The 19,778-nt window shown below is 42.6% G+C and overlaps 1 protein-coding gene across 3 annotated transcripts in view; it reads left to right on the top strand.

Moving 5' to 3' along the window:
• The window catches only part of LOC117397300 (major histocompatibility complex class I-related gene protein-like), a 74,302-nt gene that overhangs the window by 34,219 nt on the left and 20,305 nt on the right, over positions 1 to 19,778 (top strand). For 2 of the 3 annotated variants that reach the window (XM_059007572.1, XM_059007573.1), the window contains exons 3-6: positions 6,357 to 6,629; positions 8,157 to 8,444; positions 9,518 to 9,628; positions 10,825 to 10,857. In XM_059007572.1, the coding sequence (XP_058863555.1) occupies positions 6,357 to 6,629; positions 8,157 to 8,444; positions 9,518 to 9,628; positions 10,825 to 10,857 (705 nt within the window). The remainder of the gene's footprint in view (positions 1 to 6,356; positions 6,630 to 8,156; positions 8,445 to 9,517; positions 9,629 to 10,824; positions 10,858 to 19,778) is intronic. The other variant, XM_059007574.1, reaches the window with a different exon arrangement.

Here is a 19,778-nt window from a genome sequence, read left to right as displayed (position 1 = left end):
CAGTGCACAACACACAGACGAACAAACACGGTGAGTGAAAACACTTTAACTATTCTTCTTCTTCTTCTTCTTATTATTACCTCCGTCTCCAATCCCGTTCTCCACTCACCGAACACCTAACCCCGAGTGCAAGAAATGTGCGTCTATATATACTATTGTGCTGGGATTCAATTACTAATTAATTATTCACTTGAATCCCAGCACGTGAATTAATTCTGTGCAACCCCGTGCTCACATATTACATTTAACCAGCACGTGAAGTGATTTGTGCTCTCCTCGTGCCTAAATACAAATCTACACTTTTTAAATACACGTGAAACACAGACCCGTTTATATCCCGTGTACCAATGACTATACACCAACATTAACATACGCACCATCCAACATACAACACAGATCACACAAATGCACACAGGGGCGGGGCACTTTGCCACAACAACATATATACATATTAAGCATATCTGCTGTGACTTCTTACATTTTATTCCTTTTAGAAAAAGTGTCAATAGCAAATTTGTGTAAAATTCTTTGAGCAGAGAGACCAATGTTTCTGTAATTGATGCATTGTTAGGGTGTTTTACATATAAACAATGCAAAATGTAAGTTTTTAGTTTTGTTTTCTGGGGACACAAGCCTGGTGTAACCTGAGCTGTTGCAGTCAGATCAAGGCAGTTCAAACTAGTTTATGCAGGGAATGCTGAGTGCTTGGCTAGATGAAAAACTGGTCCTGCATCTTTTGGATTCTCCATTTCAGGCTGCAGAGTTATCACAACTATCTGATCATTTATAGTAGGGAAGTCAAGAGAAAAGGTAGCAAGTCTTTTCATTCCCTTTAATTTGAGGGGACTCGACACTGGTGGTTCTTAGGGGCGAGCAGGGATATTGAGGAGTAGGGGCACAGTGGGTAAAATGTGAGTTAAGTGTTATTTTGCGTAGTAGGACCTGGCGACACATTGAAAAATAAAATAAACAGTGCTCTTCTCAGGTGTTTTTAGAAGTGATTATCTATGATACTTCTTTGGAATGCCACCCCTTCCCTGTTTTGTACTTGTTGTGGTCCAATGAGAACGGTGTCGAAACAGCCCGTGTGTGTTGACCACGGTTATCCTTTACTCCAGGGGTGCCCAATCCTGGTCCTGGAGGGCCGATGTCCCTCCGGGCTTTTGTTGCAACTGTGCCCTAAATTACTTAATTGGACCAATCAAGCCCTTATTAGAAGCTTAATTGGTCCAATTAATCAATTTAATGTACAGCTTGAACAAAAACCAGGAGGGCATCGGCCCTCCAGGACCAGGATTGGGCACCCTTGCTTTACTCCCTTTAAAACAGCCTGGGCCGCACCGCACGAGCTGCAACTGTCTGTATGTTGTAATCAAAAACAGAATTCAAAATTAAACCAGCTTTGCTAGTTTATTTCATGGCATTGCACCTGGTTGAGTATTTTATAGGCAGTCCGTGTGCCCTGATCTGGAGTGTTTTACCATGCATATCTTAAAAAAAAAAAGAAAAAAAAATATGTACACACATATAAATATGTTAGACAAATTAGCCTATTTGTAACATTGTAAAAATAATTATTAGCTCATAATACATACATTACTGTTACAAATATTTCAAATGTTCTGATTCAGAACCATCCCACCTTGTGCCGTGTCTGGCTCCCTGTGAAAGGATAAAGCGGTTCTGATAATGAAAGAATGATTCAGAACCCCCTTCAGTTCCTGTTTGGTAACAACAACAATGCTTGATCCTTAGTACTGTACTAAAGCTGGGGATCAACTAGTCTCCAACTTTGTTCCGCTTGTTTTTTCGATGCAATTGGTACTAACTTAGTACGCAACTGGGGATGATCCCAAGATAGTACCGTACTAGCTAGTACGCAGCTCCATACTAACTCTGCAAGTTCGTTGCAATTGACCCATTGAGTATGCAAACAGTTTAATAAACCGCCAATCCTTCCATAAAGTTAACTCATTTGTATTTATGCATTTACCCATTTTTTTACTGTTTGGTTCGACCCTACTGCTCCTGCCCCATGGCAAGTAAAACTGGTTTCTCCATATAGATTACAAAACTTGATTATTATTATTATTATTATTATTATTATTATTATTATTATTATTATTATTATTATTATTATTATTATTATTATTATTTATTTCTTAGCAGACACCCTTATCTAGGGCGACTTACAATCGCAAGCAAATACAAATACATTTGAGTGTTACAATACAGGTCATACAATAGAGCAAGAAATACAATAATTTTTTTTTTCAAGTGTGACAAAAAACAATTCAATAATACAGCAGATAATAGTGAAAGTTACATCAGGATATGATTAAATAGTGATAGTTACATCAGGATATGATTAAGTACAAAATACTACAGGTTAAACACTTGGCAGATTACAATATTCTGAAGTACAGGATTAAATGTAGTAAAATAGGGGGCAGATAAGAGCAAAATAAAACATATTTAAATGAAGGGTGATAGTGTCCCAGGATACAACAGAGGAGTTCTACAGGTGCTGTTTGAAGAGGTGAGTCTTAAGGAGGCGCTGGAATGTGGTCAGGGACTGGGCAGTCCTGACATCTGTAGGAAGGTCGTTCCACCACTGCGGAGCAATGGTGGAGAAGGAGCGGGCTCGGGAGGCAGGGGAGCGTAGCGGAGGTAGAGCCAGTCTTCTAGTGCAGGCGGAGCGGAGAGGTCGAGTGGGGGTGTAGGGAGAGATGAGGGTCTGGAGGTAGCTGGGTGCAGTCTGGTCAAGGCATCTGTAGGCTAGTACAAGAGTCTTGAACTGGATGCGAGTGGTGATCGGGAGCCAGTGGAGCGAGCGGAGTAGTGGAGTAGCGTGGGCGAAGCGAGGCAGAGAGAACACCAGGCGGGCAGCAGAGTTCTGGATGAGCTGGAGCGGACGGGTGGCGGACGCAGGGAGGCCAGCCAGGAGGGAGTTGCAGTAGTCTAGGCGGGAGAGTACCAGGGCCTGGACCAGGAGCTGGGTAGCATAGTTGGTGAGGAAGGGTCGGATTCTTCGGGTGTTGCTCAGGAAGAATCGGCAAGTGCGTGTTGCAGTATTTCTTTACCATAAAGTCCCACTCTGCTGAGGCAGCGTGGAACTCCCAACCATTTCCTGATGCATGAACTGATTTAAGGCTTTCAGTTTCTCTACTGTTGTCAAAGAAACCTCGTACACAGTCAGTGGCCACAGCAACCTTGGCAGTAGACCAAACTGAAAGCACCAGAGTTTTAGTTTGCCTGGTAGAGCGCTGCTGTCTATGCTCTTCAACCCTTCCACTGCTTGGTCTAACTTCTCCCACACAAACTGTGTTTCCTTTAGATCCCCGTCATACCATCTCCCAAGACTTTTCTCTGGCTTCTCAGACACTGTTGGTATTGCCTCGCCATTAATGTAGAACCTTTTATCTACTACTTTACCTTTAATTATAGAGATGCTCCTTGATTTAGTGGGCTTGAATTGCATTTGTGCCCATTCAGTGTTATTGGTTAATTTGCCCAATAACCGATTAGTGCAGGCTACTGTTGTAGTCATGGTTGTAATGCCATCCATGTATGCTCGAAATGGTGGTAGTCACATTCCAGAAGCCAAGCGCTCTCCTCCCACTACCCATTTTGATGACCTAATGATTACTTCCATTGCCATGGTAAAAGCCAATGGAGAAATGGTGCATCCTGCCATTATTCCAACTTCTAGGCATTGCCATGTAGTGCTGAATTCTGAAGTTGAAAAACTAAATTGCGAATCTCCAAAGTAGGCTTTCACTAAATTTGTTATTGTCATCGGTACACTGAAAAAATCAAATGCTGCCAAATCCAGGAATGTCACGTGGAGCTCCTTCCTCTCCTTTTTAGCTGATTGAATATGTTGCCAGATCACATTGATGTGTTCTAAACATCCTGGGAAACCTGGAATGCCCGCTTTTCATATTGAAGTGTCAATGAAGCAGTTCTTTAATAGGTAAGTTGACAATCTCTGAGCAATAATGCTGAACAAAATCTTGCCTTCTACGTTAAATAGGGAAATAGAGCGAAACTCACAGGTGCTTGTAGAATCTTTTTCTTTAGGTAGAAAGACTCCACCTGCTCGGCGCCATGCTCTTGGTACAACCTGTTTTTCCCATGCCACTTTCATCAGTTTCCACAGGATTCACTCCTGAAGCACTCTTGTACACTCTGTACAGAACTCCATTAGGCCCTGGTGATGATGAAGCCCTTGCTTTTTTTCACAGCTTGCTCTACTTCTTTCCACTTAGGTGCACAGTCCTCCATTTGGTATTCTGGTGGATTGATAGGTGGGATGTCTGAATGAATTGACATAGGCTCCTGCTTTTCTGAATCTATGTGTTTCCTCCAAATATATATACATCTCAAACTTGGATGATTTTAGTATGCAATTTTTCTCACTGGTGAATAACTTCTTTACAAATTTGAATGGGTCTTTATAAAAGTTAGCTCTCACACGCTCCTTCTTTTTGCAGTGTTTCCGTTGGCGCTCAGCTCTGCACAATATTGCTAGCTTATCTTTTATGACCCTTTATATCAGATTGAGTCCCTTCTTCTGACTTTGTTCTGCTCTTCTCCATTGCTCCCTCAGCTGCCTCCTTTCTCTAACTAGGAGTTCAATCTCCTGCTGCCATCTAGACTTTACAGGAATAGTTTGTACTTTCTCCTTTCTTTTTTAACTCCAAACCTCTTGCTTCCATGTGCGTAGATGATGTCCCCAAATTTATCCAGCTTATTTTCGACTGTTCCACTTAACCTTTCCAATGCAAACCAGAGATCTGTGTTTACTGTGTCCCACGCAGTTTTCTCACAAGCTCTTGGCCATTTAACTCCAGGCTTGTGTTCATTGAGGTTCTTTTCTCTCTTATTCTGGTTTGTCTGACCGGGTTCACAAGGATCATTAGGTTCATCACTAACTGTATCCATGCAAGTCCTCCTCACGTCTATGACAGGGGTGCTGATATCCTGAGAACTGTGGTTTGCTTCCTGTCACTGGATTTCATTCGACTGACTTGACTGACTTCGTAAGAAGTACTGATCAATGCGAGGCCCTTGTCCCTTCTCCCTCAAGCATTTCATTCTCCCTTGATGAATCTTCAAACCCCTGACTGTTGTGACCTTGCTCCAGCCGCAGACACAAACCTGGAGTTCCATGTCTTTGTTAACTGCAGATCTTGAACTAGTCTTTTGTGAAGTTCTCTCCATTCTCATATCCATTTCCGTTTCTAAGTCGTTAACCGTGTTGTCCAACATTGAGTCGTCTTCCGCCCCCGCTCTCGCAGACTCTAGGGGTATTGTTCTCTTTAATTGCTTAGAAGCCTTGGGCGGGTGTCTCCAGCATCCTGTAAACAGAGCTGGATACTGCCAACAAGGGTAGCTAACCCTTGCCAGCCCCAATGGGGTCTCTTTCCTCCTGTCAGCTGTCTCTCCAGGCTGTCACGAAGTCTTTCCCTTGTTGCCAGCTGCACTATATTCACAGCAGTTGCTGGGCATTTTAGATATTTAATTAACATGCTGTTGAACTTTATTGAACAATATATATTAAACATGTATTGAAATCCTTATTGCACATCTATAGATGTTTAAACTTTAACTTTATATTAATTGAATAGCTATTAAACATCTATTGACATCCTTATTTTATATATATATATATATATATATATATATATATATATATGGTATTTAATTAACATGCTATTGAACTTTATTGAACAATGTATTGAATATCTATTAAACATCTATTGATGACACTCAATCTAAAGTGTTACCGTAATTTTACAGTGAGCTAGTGGTTTTTATTCATTTATTTTTACAAACAACACTAATTGTATTTTCAGGTTAGAAAACCAGTCCTGCTTTGGTAGTGCAATGTTTATTATCAAATGAAACCATGACGTAAATGTAGGGGGACAAGGACTGAGTATGTATAATGTTGTATTATTGGGAATGGGTTTGTGTATTTTAGCCTGTTGCTTTAAAAGTAAATTGATTTGGTAATTGGGGGTGGAGCAACATAGAGCCAGAGGGCTCTAGGTGAGACAGAGATGTGTCTAGAGAGCTAGCTGTTTATGCTCTCCACACTAACCCTAATTTCATTGTGAATACCTGTTCCTGTAATTTATGTCTTCAACCTGCAATATAAAATAAAAACCCTGCACTTTTTTTAAATTACACAATGTTGTCCCAGCTGTTTTATATCCTGCACCGATCCTGGCTAACTTGAGGAAAACCCTGTGACACAGTGCTAACCTCTACATTACAATTTCAGAAAGCTTTACTTTTAACAGACACTAATGTCTAGATTGTTTTTTGTCTTTGTCTGTTTACTCCAGTTCACACTTACCAGCACATCAGTCGCTGTGAGCTGGATGACGATGGGACCAGTCGGGCATATGTGAATCAAGCATATGATGGGAAGGATTTTGTTAGTCTTGATGTAGAGACCATGACCTGGGTTGCTCCTGTGCCGCAGGCTGTCTTATATAAACGCAAGCAGGAAGCTGACACAGCTATGCAACATATCTTTTTTCAGTATTATCGAGAGAAGTGTTTTGAGTTGCTGAACTTGTTCCTCAAGTATGGGAATGAGACCCTGCAGAGGAAAGGTAAAGTAACAATCTCATACAGTATTCCTTGTGTTTTTAACTCATCAGATTCTAACTGAGTATTTATAGTTTTAAATCTTCACACATGATTTAATTACACTCAGAGTCTAAATAAATAGACACAACATAGACAATGGGCCCTAATCATTGTATTTAACTTCCTATCTAGTTTTTTTTTCAACTTTTGCAGCACAACCCGCAATGTATTAATGTTTTAATTTTGGTTGTCTCTTCCATTGGGTTCCCAAAGTTAGCATTCATGACTCATTCTTGTTTGCATCCTTATGTGTAATGTGTTTTTCTAGCATAAATTTAGTTTAGGTAAAAACCTGTGCTAGCCTGTTGGTGCAACTGGTGTTAACTGGTCATGTTTCTCTAAGTCAGAAATGTTTTTTTTTTCTTTCTAACACATACATAATACTAATTAATATCATTGTATGATTCATTTCCATTAAATTTAAGTAAAATTATAAGTCCATATATAAAGTCGCATTGAAGCTTAACTGACCCTCAATATGTGTGTAGCTTACAGCCTGTGCTTACTTGCTGCTCAAACTCGAGATGCAAACGCTGCATTAATAAATGAACCTGCAGATAATCAGCCCTTGGTTGTTTTAACCACAGTGACATACCTGGATTTACACGGTATGGGATTTACACACGCTTTAGACTACATGAAGACCCTGCTACCTAGTTATGTCAAATGCTATCTCGCAAACAGCTAAATAACACATTAAAAAGAACGTCGGGCAGTTTGTCACACAATTTTAAGTAACAGTAAAGTTTCAATGTGGCAGAGATACAGTGATATTCATAATCGAGTGTGATATGGTGGCCTACCTGTGCTGTGTGCAGCTTCTGAGAAGAAAAAAATAAGTGATTTTCTTTAAAAGGAATCTCTAATTATAAACCATTGCTTGGTATTTGTATTACTATATGACAAGTATTTTTTCTATGAGTTTTATTTGTTCATTCAGTTTCCACACATCTCTTTCTACTCAATGCATTCTTTATATGTGGGCTGTTCAGCTTTGGGAAGTTTGGTAAAGTAGCCTAATAACCCTGAAGTTATTTTATGAATGTCACAGCAAACACTATGATACATAAGGTCCAACATATATTAATCACACAAGGGGCCCATTTTAGAAAGCTCACACTGTCATTATATGTTTTAGCTATGGTTAGAGAGCATTCTGAAACATGAGAACAAACCCTCTATAGAAACAGTAAAGAAATATTTTGCCATCCTAAAATTACTATAAACACAAAATACCTGTAAAATGAAAATGCTTGTTTTTTTCTGCTGTTAACTAAGACACTACTGAGCTGATCACTTTTTATGAGAGCAGTTCCAATTTAAACTTACCAGAATGCCAGAGCTACACTCAGATCAGCCATTCAGTAGTTTACCATTTACATACATCCTCTCAGCCAATCAGTGTAGGATGTTTCTACAGTGTGATTGAATACTATATAAAACAATACAGAAGGTCTAACTTTAACAGCACTGATTTTCTCATTCACCAGTTCGCCCTGAAGTGATGCTGATACCAAGGAAAGCTCGTAACTCTCCAGGAACGGACGTCATTTGCCACGTGACAGGGTTCTACCCCCGAGAGGTTGAGGTGAACTGGGTCAGAGATGGAGAGCATCTGCTGGATGAGGGGGTGTGGAGCGGGGAGGTGCTTCCCAATGGGGACAGAACCTACCAGCTGAGAAAGATCCTGACAGTGAGTCCTGAGGAGCAGAAGAAACACAGCTACTCCTGCCAGGTGGACCACGCCAGTCTGGATGAGAAGATGATTGTGAAATGGGGTAAAAGAGAGAGAGACAGAGAGACCCAGCTACTCACTGAAATAGACTGTAGGAGCAGGAGAGGGAGGCTGTACCTGAAGTATAAAATGAGAGTACTTGGTTCAGAAAAACTGAAATCAAAAACACTACAGCCATTCTCTTCAATTCAAAAGCTTTTTATTGCAACAAGAATTTCCAGTTGAAGTTACCTCCTGATACCACTTCACAAAGGGATCTGCTTTAAAAAAAACAGTTGGTGCTAGATCAGTTTATCTAATGGATGTATCTTTATGAAAGCTAACTTTGGTATACCTTGATATTAGCTAAGTTTAGCATAGCATTGTGCAATTATGGTAAAAGCAAGGTAAAATATAGGCAAGCATGGCAAAGCACAGAGAATTAGGTAAACTACAGTAAAACAAGGTACAGTAAAACCTGTACAATATGGCGTCGCTGGGGACCAGAAAATTGTGCCCAATTAGACAGTGTGCTGGATTACAGAGTATTTGCCTTGCGTTTTGAATTCTTTACTTAGTTTTGGTATTCAGCTTTTTTGATAAGTGCAAATTTTCTTTCAAGAGATGGCTCATTGTGTGGACTTTCAGACATTTATTTGCTGTTCAGCAGCTGCACAATTCAGAATAGTGATGACGGGACATGTGAGAATATACGCAACACCTTGCTTTTGTTTTTGTTTTGTTAACGTAGAAAAGAAATATCACACGACCCGGTGCTGGATTGCACAGTTACGTTGATTTTAGGCAGAAGAGATTTAGAAATCGGGCCGGATTTCAGAATAGATAGATTGCAGAGGGTATCACACCACTCATTTCAATAGGGAATTGGTCGGGACCCAAAAATCATGTGGAACTATACAAAATGCCAGTATGTAGAGGGGCTGGATTGGACAGGTTTTTACTGCAAATGCAGAGTGTAAGGATGGGAAAAGATGCTAAACTGCTGTCAAATACTGTGTTAAACTTTTACATCACTGTTATTATTATGCTGTAAATATAGCCTGATGCCCGCTGCAGGGATGTGGGTCATTATCTTCACTGATTGCTTTTGCTAAACAGTCTCCTGTGTGTTTGCAGTTCCAGAGGCTGCTCTCAACATGGGGTTTGTTGCTGGTGGTGTGCTGGCTGCTCTGGGTCTGATCATCGCAGTGATCATAGGAGTTCACATCTGGAAGAAAAGAGCATCAGGTGAGAGAGGGAGGCGGGGTTAAGAGCTGCTTTATTAATGTTGTATTTCTAATTCCTTTATGAATTGTGTTCTGTATGTACAGAATAGACATGATGGAGACATGAAATAGAAATTTGTAAGAAAATGAACATAAAAAACTCCCATTTCTAGTTTTATCACATTCTTTTACGTCCGTGGTCTCTCCTGCAGTAAATGTGTAAAAGGTACCTGTACTAGTTTTTGCACTGCGCTGCTGATTTCTCGATGCAGGAATTTGAAGAGCTGTCTTCCACAGTCCTCTCTAGGCGCAAATGTCATCTTACTTTAAACTGCTGCCACCACTGGGGGTGTGAGGATGGGATATAGTCCTAACTCCTGAAACAGCTCGCCCTAGGATTTTCTGTTGTTTAACCACTGATGGTACTCCAGTTTTGTAGTGCACTGGAAACGGTACCAGTTTAACACACATTCTATGCTCTCGGCAAACATGTAAATAATGTGTGCTTGTAAGCTCAACAGGAATCTGAATGGTGCCGATAAGGACATTAATCTAGTATTTTTGAAGTGCCCTTTAAAACAAGAATCCAAAAATCAGTGACACAGAGGCTGAATGCAACGTATAGCTAGACCTACTGTCCATTCTTTAGTCTTTATCTCATTGCAGTAGCTGTAACTTAGGGAAAACAGGATATTTTGGGATGCCCTGGACAGAGACACGGACCTACAATTTCAGGGCAGTCCTGTCCAAAGCTGGACGGGTCACCCTAGTCTTGGAAGGAGAAATGATGTGCCGCCAGTCATGACTTTTTGTTTGGGCTACTATTTTTGTTCTTTTAATGTATGAAAAATTAAAAGTCAGTGAAGGAGAGTAGAATCTGGTAGAATCTTCAGAAAAATATCTGCAGTGGTTTTAGTGCACTGGGATGCCAGAAATGGGTCAGCTGTTCTGGGTGGTTTTAGGGAGTGCTTTTAGAAATGCATCTCAATAAAGTACTATAGTTCTAAAAAGCAGGACTGGGTGCAGGGAAAGTAAATGTGTCCAGCCCTTGCATGTGTGCACAAATAATATGATTGTAACCTTTTCCAGTTGAAACTTTTCCAGATGGTGGAGATTTTTGCAGTGTCTGGAATAATGACAATACATTTCTCAATGAAGCTGCTGATTTGATTCACTTGTAAATACAGTAATCCTGAGTTTTTTGTAATTCGCTCCTAGGTGCCAGGAGGCCTGACTACACACCAGCGCAGAGTGAGTATTTTGGATGTGTTTTGACTGTATAGATTTAAGTAGAAGAAATCATTTTTATAATTTGTTGAAGATCAAGGCTGGAGAAAAAAACAGAATTGAATTCAATAATTAATTAAAACTTAAAAGATTTTTATAGTGGTTAAGAATGCAGTTCTTTAAATACTGTTCTTGTGAGCAATTTAACTTTCGCTGCATGAAAACAGATTTGTATAAATTGCCTGTACCTTCTTAATATCTGTTCTACTCCTTCTGAGTGGTTCAGAGTTAATATTTTTCTCCATAGCTGTCTCTACCTGGATTGCACTGCTTTTAGGAGAGCATTGTTTTCTAATGCCACATCTGCCATCTACTAAACTATAGCAAACATTCCAATATAAACCCAAGTGAGAAGGGCTTCAACCCTTTAAGGACAGCGATGGGCGATAGTACTGGTACCAATGGTATACCGCAATAGCAAAATGTTGTGGTCCCCATATCTGCACTCTGGGGAGCCACGGTACTACGGTGGAGACGTGGTTTGACAAAGAGAAGCATTAATAATAATGGCCCAGTCTAAGGAGCGAAATAGCCAAACAACAACCGAGCAAACAGCACGGCTTGGCTTCAGCACAGGCAGCCCTTCTCTCAGACAACAACCACACGCAGACTCGCATTCACCCTTTTTATTCCTGAACAGGCGGGAAAGCATGACACGATCACACACACACACACACACACACACAACACAGCAATTCCCAGGCAGACAAATTCTCTCACACACGTGCACACACACACACACACACACACACACACACACACACACACCTTTTCCACAGACCTTGGTCTATCGAAACTGCAGTATACTGTAATAGTTTAACACAATACCAATGTTCTTGATATTTCTAGCGATCTTGCAATCAAACTTGATAACGATTTCTGCTAATTTTTCAAGTATACTAAAATTACATGTAGATAATTGCAGTTTTCATTATTGTGCATTTAAACTTTGTAATGATGTGCAGTTGCATATCATGACCACAAGGTGTCAGTACTAGATTTGACAGTAAGTTATGAAGTAGTTTTCCAGGATACAGGAAGTTTTGGTGGGGGACTTAAAAAAAAAAAGCATGTCAAGAAAGGACTAGCACAAGCTAGCTGTTCATTAATAACAACTAGATTTCTTATTGAAACATTAGTGAACATAACAAACATGTTATAAACCGATGGTTCCGAGATTTCTCATTGCAGTATAACATTTCTGAAAAATCTGTTATACAATTAAGCGTGTTGCACATAATAATAATATAATAATTGATTTTTTTCATTAATATTTATACACTTAAACAGAGATTATACTTAAGCAGGTTGGCGATTCCCAGCCCTTACATAAAATATTACTTTACCGTTAACAGAATGCATTATGCTACATTAATTATTTTACTGAACTTATATGAAATCACGGAACTATCATCATTTGTAACATACTTAAAATGCACAAAATAATGCAAACTGCAAACTGAACAGAAATTGTTATGCACGTACCTTACATGCCGACAATTATTTTAAATGTAAAATCATTTGCTAGTCCACCTAACTGCAAAATGTGGAGTTTACTTGCTCACTTGCTAGTTACTGTACATTTGAGCATAAGATGTTACTTATTTTGCAACTTACAAAACCAGCGCGCACTGAAATGTAGGGGCACCAAAAAAAAAAATACAATTTTGCTCAAATTTATTATCCTTAATTTAATATAAATTTTCTTTGATATCTACAAATGTCTTTTTTTCTTCTTTTCTAACATAACACTTGTGCAGTTCAATACTTTTGCATCAACAAAATTATAATGGACCCGTAACCAAAAGTCAATTTTTACACACCAACACTAAACACAAAACACAAACACAGTTCTTGGTGATAGTGAATACGTGCAAGTGGTGTATTGGTTCTCCGTGAAATGCAGGGGTGAAAGTGATGTACGGGTTTACGGCTTTCACTACAGCTCCGGATCGTGCAGCTGGTAGTCTGTTAAAAACTGATGGCAGTTAACAAAACACTAACAAACACAAGACAAAACTCACAGTTCACAAAACAACACACAGACTCCTTGTAGGTTTTCAACACTGACCATTTACCAAGGAACAGATCATGTCCGCTATGACCCCTATTTATATCCTCGCTCATGACCCCTAGGTTAACGAGTGCATCCGCTCCTCCAATCCTTGGATGGCCGTCTGGGTCATTGAGTTTGGATACCGTAGCTGCGCCCCTTTCCTAAATGACCAACTTCCACCTACCCTACAGAATAAATTGTCATGCCATTTAGTTAAGGGTACTCTGTTCCCGTTACACAGTGCCCTCACAGGTCGAGAAGGAGATCTAACACCAAGCACCATTCGATCTCTGTCACATATCCCACTGCTCAGAATGGAGCCGAAGGAACACTCGGCTAAATCTACCTTTCCCATTACTCCCCCCTCCCGGGAAAAATAATCTGCATTTTGGTAGTCTTTCACCGCACGGTGTACCATGTGGTACATGAAGGGCTGCAATGCCAGATACCACCGAGTTATCCGGGCATTGCTGTCCTTCATTGTGCTTAATCATTTGAGTGGGGCGTGGTCAGTGACGAGATCAAATGAGTGCCCCAGCAGGCAGTATCTCAGAGTGAGTAGCCCATTTGATGGCCAAACGCTCTTTTTCGACAACGGAGTAGTTGCGCTCCCGAGAGAGTGTTTTCTTACTTTTTATACAGAATGGGATGTTCTACTCGGTCTACCATTTGAGACAGGACTGCACCCAAACCGACATCCGAAGCATCGGTGTGGAGGATGAATCTCTTAGTGAAGTCTGGAGTGATGAGAGCAGGGGCCTGGCAAAGTCTCTGCTTAACAATATAAAACGCCCCCTGACATTCTTCTGATCACTTAATTGAACTTGGTGCTCTCTTCTTGGTGAGGTCAACTAAGGGATTAACCACTGTGGCATACTCGGGGATAAAGCGGCGATAATAACCGGCTAACCCCAGTAGAGACCTCACCTGAGCCTTGGTTTTGGGGATTGCCGCGTCCACCAAGGCCTGGACCTTGGTGACAACGGGTTTCACCCTGCCATTCCCCATTATAAATCCCAAATATTGTGTCTCTTTCTTGGCAAATATACATTTTTGCAAGTTAGCTGTCAGCCGGGCTGCCCTTAGAGACTGAAGGACGGCTGTGATCCTAGCCAAATGCTCTCGCCAGGTGTAGCTGTAAATCACCACATCATCAATATACGCTGCCGCATATTCACGATGTGGATGTAAAACCTGATCCATCAGTCTCTGGAAGGCAGCGGGCGCACCATGTAGCCCAAACGGCATGGTTGTGAAATAAAACAGCCCCTCTGGTGTTGAAAATGCGGTTTTCCCTCTAGAACTACGAGTTAAAGGGATCTGCCAATATCCCTTCATCAGATGCAGAGTAGAAATAAACCTTGCCGTCCCCAGTCTATCTAGAAGCTTGTCGAACCCAGGCATCAAACTTGGCAATAGCGTTTACCTTGCGGAAATCATCACAGAAGCGGTTGGTGCCGTCCTTTTTGGCCACTATCACAATTGGACTGCACCACTCGCTCCTGGAAGGCTCAATCACCCCAAGTTCGAGCATGTCCCATACCTCTTTGCGAACGCCACTCCGTTGACTTTCTGGGATCCGATAAGGTGTCTCTCGCACTGTGACACCTGGGGGAGAGACAATGGCATATTCAACAAGGTTAGTTCTACCGGGCACGTCAGAAAAAACATCGTTGAATTCCTCAATACATACGCAGCTCATGTTGCTGATCAGGAAGTAACTGTTCCCCCATCGAAATGTCCTTTGTGCTAGAGGTCTCTAACTCGGGGGCCCAAATCATCTTCTATATTGCCTGGGGCTACAAATAAGGCCTCCCTTGCCTGCCAGGGCTTTAATAAATTTATATGATAAGTTTATTTTTCATTACGGCGATCGGGCTGTCTAATTTCATAATTCACCTTTCCTATAGCCCAAATCACTTCATATGGCCCTTGCCATTTAGCACATAGTTTTGATTCTGAGGAGGGAAGTAGCAGCATTACCTTGTCTCCTGGTCGAAAGGTTGGAATTAATGCATTTTGATTGTAATGCTGCTGTTGTCGGTGCTGAGCCGATTTGAGATTGTCCTGGGCCAAAATGCCGACCAAATCCAGGTGATCACAGAGTAGGAGCACATGCTTCACTACATTTTTGGATGAGCCTTTGTGCTCTTCCTGCCCCTCTCTCAACAGATCGAGGATGCCGCAAGGCTGTCGCCCGTACAAGAGCTCGAAGGGGGAGAACCCTGTCGAACTCTGCGGCACCTCTCTCACTGCAAACAGGAGGTAGGGGAGAAGTGATGCCCAATGTTTTTGCTCCTGATTCACAAATCGTCTCAGCATCGCCTTCAAGGTCTGATTTAAAATGTTCCACCAAACCGACTGTCTTTGGATGATAAACAGACGTCCTGATGGGACGTATTTTTAATATTTTGTAAACTTGCTGTAACGTATTAGACAAGAAGTTAGTTCCATGATCAGTCAACTCTAGCCATAATCTGCACTAGTTCTTTGGCTATTGCAGCGGCACTAGTGGACCTCAATGGAACTGCCTCTGGGTATCGTGTTGTGTAATCTACCACTACTAATATATGTGTATACCCAGAGTCGGAAGGTAGCAAAGGGCCCACTATGTCCATTGCAATGCGCTCAAAGGGAGTGGAAATAATCAGCAGTGGAACCAGAAGAGCGGGGCGCACTCCACCCGGCGCTACTCGCTGACAGTCTGGGCATGTGGCTACATATTTCAACACATCTTTATGAAGTCCTACTCAATAAAATCGAGCCAATATTTGCTCCCTTGTCTTGTCAGTTCCAAGGTGCCCCGCAAAAGGGATATCATGCGCCAGCCTCATGACCTCCAGTCGACAAGACGGGGGAACAAATAATTGTGTTACAGGCTGTCCTGTGCCCCTGGCTAGATTTACCCTATACAGTAATTGCCCCTTGATAATGAAATGTGGAAATACTAGTGCCCCAGCGCCTTCAACTTCCTTACCTTCAATAGACCGGACCTGTCCCCAAGTGTGCACTAGTGAGGGGTCGTTATTTTGGCCCCACACTATGTCCGTGCTTGAGTGCCACATGTCCGGTATATTGAGAGGGGCGGGAGTAACATCTGCCCTTGATGGCCCAGTAACCTCGCCCTCTCGGTCATACTGCGTTCCGACCACCTTTGACTGGTTTTTGTTACCATTGTAGCAGTTCCCACCAGCCCCCAGCCTTGTCTCATTAATGCTCCCTCCCATTTCCGCATCTTTCTCTCTATTTGTTTTTCTTGGGCGGAACATTTCTGTTTGAAAGGGAAACACATTACCGATCATTTCCCTTTCGTTTTTCTCTGCCACGTTTATGTGTGCGGTCAGGACTGCCATTAATTTCACCAATTCTCTATAGTTTGGCCAGTCTCGACCCAGAATAATTGGGTGTGGTAACCTTTCCGCCAGCCCCACTATCAGGTGACGTTTTATCAGACCGACTGATAAATCTACTTTGACTGTGGGGTATGTTGCCGTGTCTCCATGGATACAGGAGATAGCCACCTGACCTTGTGGCTGCCACAACACACCACCCAAGGGAGATGCTCCCCTCGCTTACCCACTTCAGATGCCAGATTGCATGCGGCCACGTCACATCGCAGATGGGCACGACCTGGCCTGATGACCCGGCTGGTGGCACCTAAAACAGGTAGGGGGAAAGGAGGGCACAGAGGTTAGATATCTGTCCCGCTGCTGGTATGGAAACGGGGCGGGGGCAGCACCTTTACCCCAGCTGGGGGTCAACCTTGGTCTCCATGGAGGGGAGGCAAGGTTGCCCGGTTGGGGCTGGAGGTCTAGAAGGTCGTTGAGCCGGTCCCGGTGGTGGGGGTGGAGGTGCAGAGAGAGGGGGTGATGCTCAGATGCTCCGCGGTGTTGGAGCGGTGAGTAGCCCGGACTGGGCTGACACCAGGGAGTCCTCGAAGTCCTCTGCGAGTTTTACTGCCTGGTCCAGGGTGTTGGGGTTGTGGCGGCGTTTCCACGCCTGGGTCTCGGTGCCGACCACATGGCAAAACTGCTCGATAACAATGGCCTCACCCATCTGCGCACTTGTTTTCAGTGCCGGGGTGAGCCAGTGTACCATGTGGTCACAGAGCTGTTGCGCCACCACCCTGGGGCGTGTATTCGGGGACCTCTTATACTCCCTGAGCCTCACTCGGTGGGTTTCCTCCATATTATTCAGACGGCGGAGGATGGCTAGCTTCACCGTGTCATATTGAGCGACGTCATCATCCGACATAGCCTGGTAAGCTGCCTGTGCCTCTCCAATCAGGCAGTGTCCCAATTGGCTTGCCCAGAACTCTCTGGGCCATGACGCTGTGTTAGCCAACCACTCAAATGCCACCAAGTACTCTTCTGGGTCATCCTCCACCGTCATCTTGTGAGTCCTCGCCTTTGGGGCCGTCATGACGGGTACCGCTTCTGTCTGTGCTCCCAGTCCGACCCTCTCAATTAGCACCGCGTACCTCTCCTCTCTCCGTCTCTCCTCAGCAGCGCGTCTACAGTGCTGCGTAGTCCATCCCTCTTCTGACAACCACGTGTGGCAAAGTGGTGATTGAATACAGGTGAGTGCAGTGCAGAGCGAATATAAAACAGACAGACAATGATTTCCAGGTGCAAGGGTGTTTATTGATTTAATTAACAATGTCCAGAGCCTTATGGCAAACACCTGTAAATAATAATGATGGAGTGATACAGCAGCGTGTATCACTCGGTATTTGTAATTCCCCGGGTTTGACCCGTAACCAAAAAGTCCAGTTTTACACACCAACACTAAACACAAAACACAAACACAGTTCTTGGTGATAGTGAATACGTGCAAGTGGTGAAATGCAGGGGTGAAAGTGATGTCCGGGTTTATGCTGGCTTTCACTACAGCTCTGGATCGTGCAACTGGTAGTCTATTAAAAACAGACGACAGTTTGTAGGTTTTCAACACTGACCATTTACCAAGGAACAGATCATGTCCGCTATGACCCCTATTTATATCCTCGCTCATGACCCCTAGGTTAACGAGTGCATCCGCTCCTCCAATCCTTGGATGGCCGTCTGGGTCATTGAGTTTGGATACCGTAGCTGCGCCCCTTTCCTAAATGACCAACTTCCACCTACCCTACAGAATAAATTGTCATGCCATTTAGTTAAGGGTACTCTGTTCCCGTTACATAGTGCCCTCACAGGTCGAGAGGGAGATCCAACACCAAGCACCATTCGATCTCTGTCACATCTGCCTGACGTTTGCCTCTGCACATTGTGTTTATTCAGAAACCAAAACCCATTAAACAGTGCTCAGGGTCATTTTAAAAGGGGAATTACAGTTAAACACGACAAACACAGTTATGGAGCGCCATTTATGCCAAAACTATCCAGCCGTTAGTTTGTCAATTTGTTTGTCAGTTCGTGAATTGGTCAATTTGTCCAGCAATTCGTGCATAAATTTGTCAATTCATACAGTAATTCATAAACATATTTGTTAATTCATCTAATAATTCATTAATTAATTTATCAATTCATTAATAATGAAAGGCTGTACGGACCTGCAAACTTCCAACTGTCAATCTCGCACTGTGCCGAAAACACTGCAACCTTTCTAGCCAATGGGAGCACACACTAATATTTTAATCAACGAAAATCCAGCCTCACTCAAAACTGCTTCAGCCAATGATATTTTAAGATACTCGACTCCGCTGATTTTCAATGGAGACTTCCATCTCACTGCGCATGTAACCCCCCCTCACTGCTTTAGAATCTTAGTAACGGTAAACTCACGCGCTGGAGGCCATCTAAAACCAGTGCTCCTCCAGCATAGCCCGAAAGCCTACCGTTTCTCGGGGCCAGGGGCGGCGCCACGCTTGGGCCTGGGGGGCCTGGGTCCACCCACTTTGCTCATGGGCCCACCCAGTTGGAGCGATTGACAGTTAAAAACATTTAACGCCAAACCGTATCAGACTCTAATCCGCTGCGGCGAGTCTAGCTCATCTTTGTGGTTCAAAAAATATATCCGTCCCACCCACCTCGGCACCGTTGTCATGGTTATGAAAAAAAGATTGGTGATTGGGCGGCTGAGATATGAGATCTTACGTCTTTGATACTATAGCATCGAAATTACAGCGCGTCGGCAGCATACAGTCAGGAACTTTTCTTTCATTGCAAGGCACGCAAGCAACCAGCTTGTTCAGCTGCTGTTTAGTTATTTTTTACATTTGCAATTAGCTATCTAATTACCTACACAGAGCAACAGTGTGGAGTAGTGGTTAGGGCTCTGGACTCCTTATTGGAGGGTCATGGGTTCAATCCCAGGTGAGGAGGCACTGCTGTTGTACCCTTGAGTAAGGTACTTCATCTAGATTGCTCCAGTAAAAACCCAACTGTTTAAATGGGTAATTGTATGTAAAAATAATGTGATGTCTTGTAACAATTGTAAGTCTAAGAAATATAATACCAAATACAACATGCATGTTTCCCTCTGGTTGCCTGGTTACACGCGCAAAGCATTGTGGTATATAGCGAGTTAGGCAAAAAAAAAAATCTATGGAGAGTCAATGCAGGCGTACGAAATGTTGCTGGTTTTCACCATGTTAAAAAAAAATGCATACAACTTTTGAAGTAGATTTCACATTTGCCCAAGGCCTTTTGAAGAAAACGGCAACATTAGCAAATTATGACAATACGTAATTATTATGAAAAATGCTATTTTCTGAGCACTGTCCCGTTCATTGGTGCATGCGCAGAAACATCGCTCTAAAGAAGCATAACAAGCGTACATAACATTGAGAGGAACGGTAGTTCCTCGTACAAGTTAGAAAAACTTGTTT

The sequence above is a fragment of the Acipenser ruthenus genome, chromosome 35, assembly GCF_902713425.1.
Source record: "Acipenser ruthenus chromosome 35, fAciRut3.2 maternal haplotype, whole genome shotgun sequence".
NCBI lineage: Eukaryota > Metazoa > Chordata > Actinopteri > Acipenseriformes > Acipenseridae > Acipenser > Acipenser ruthenus.
The sequence above is the reverse complement of the archived record's forward strand: the minus strand, read 5'-3'. Positions and strand labels throughout refer to the sequence as shown.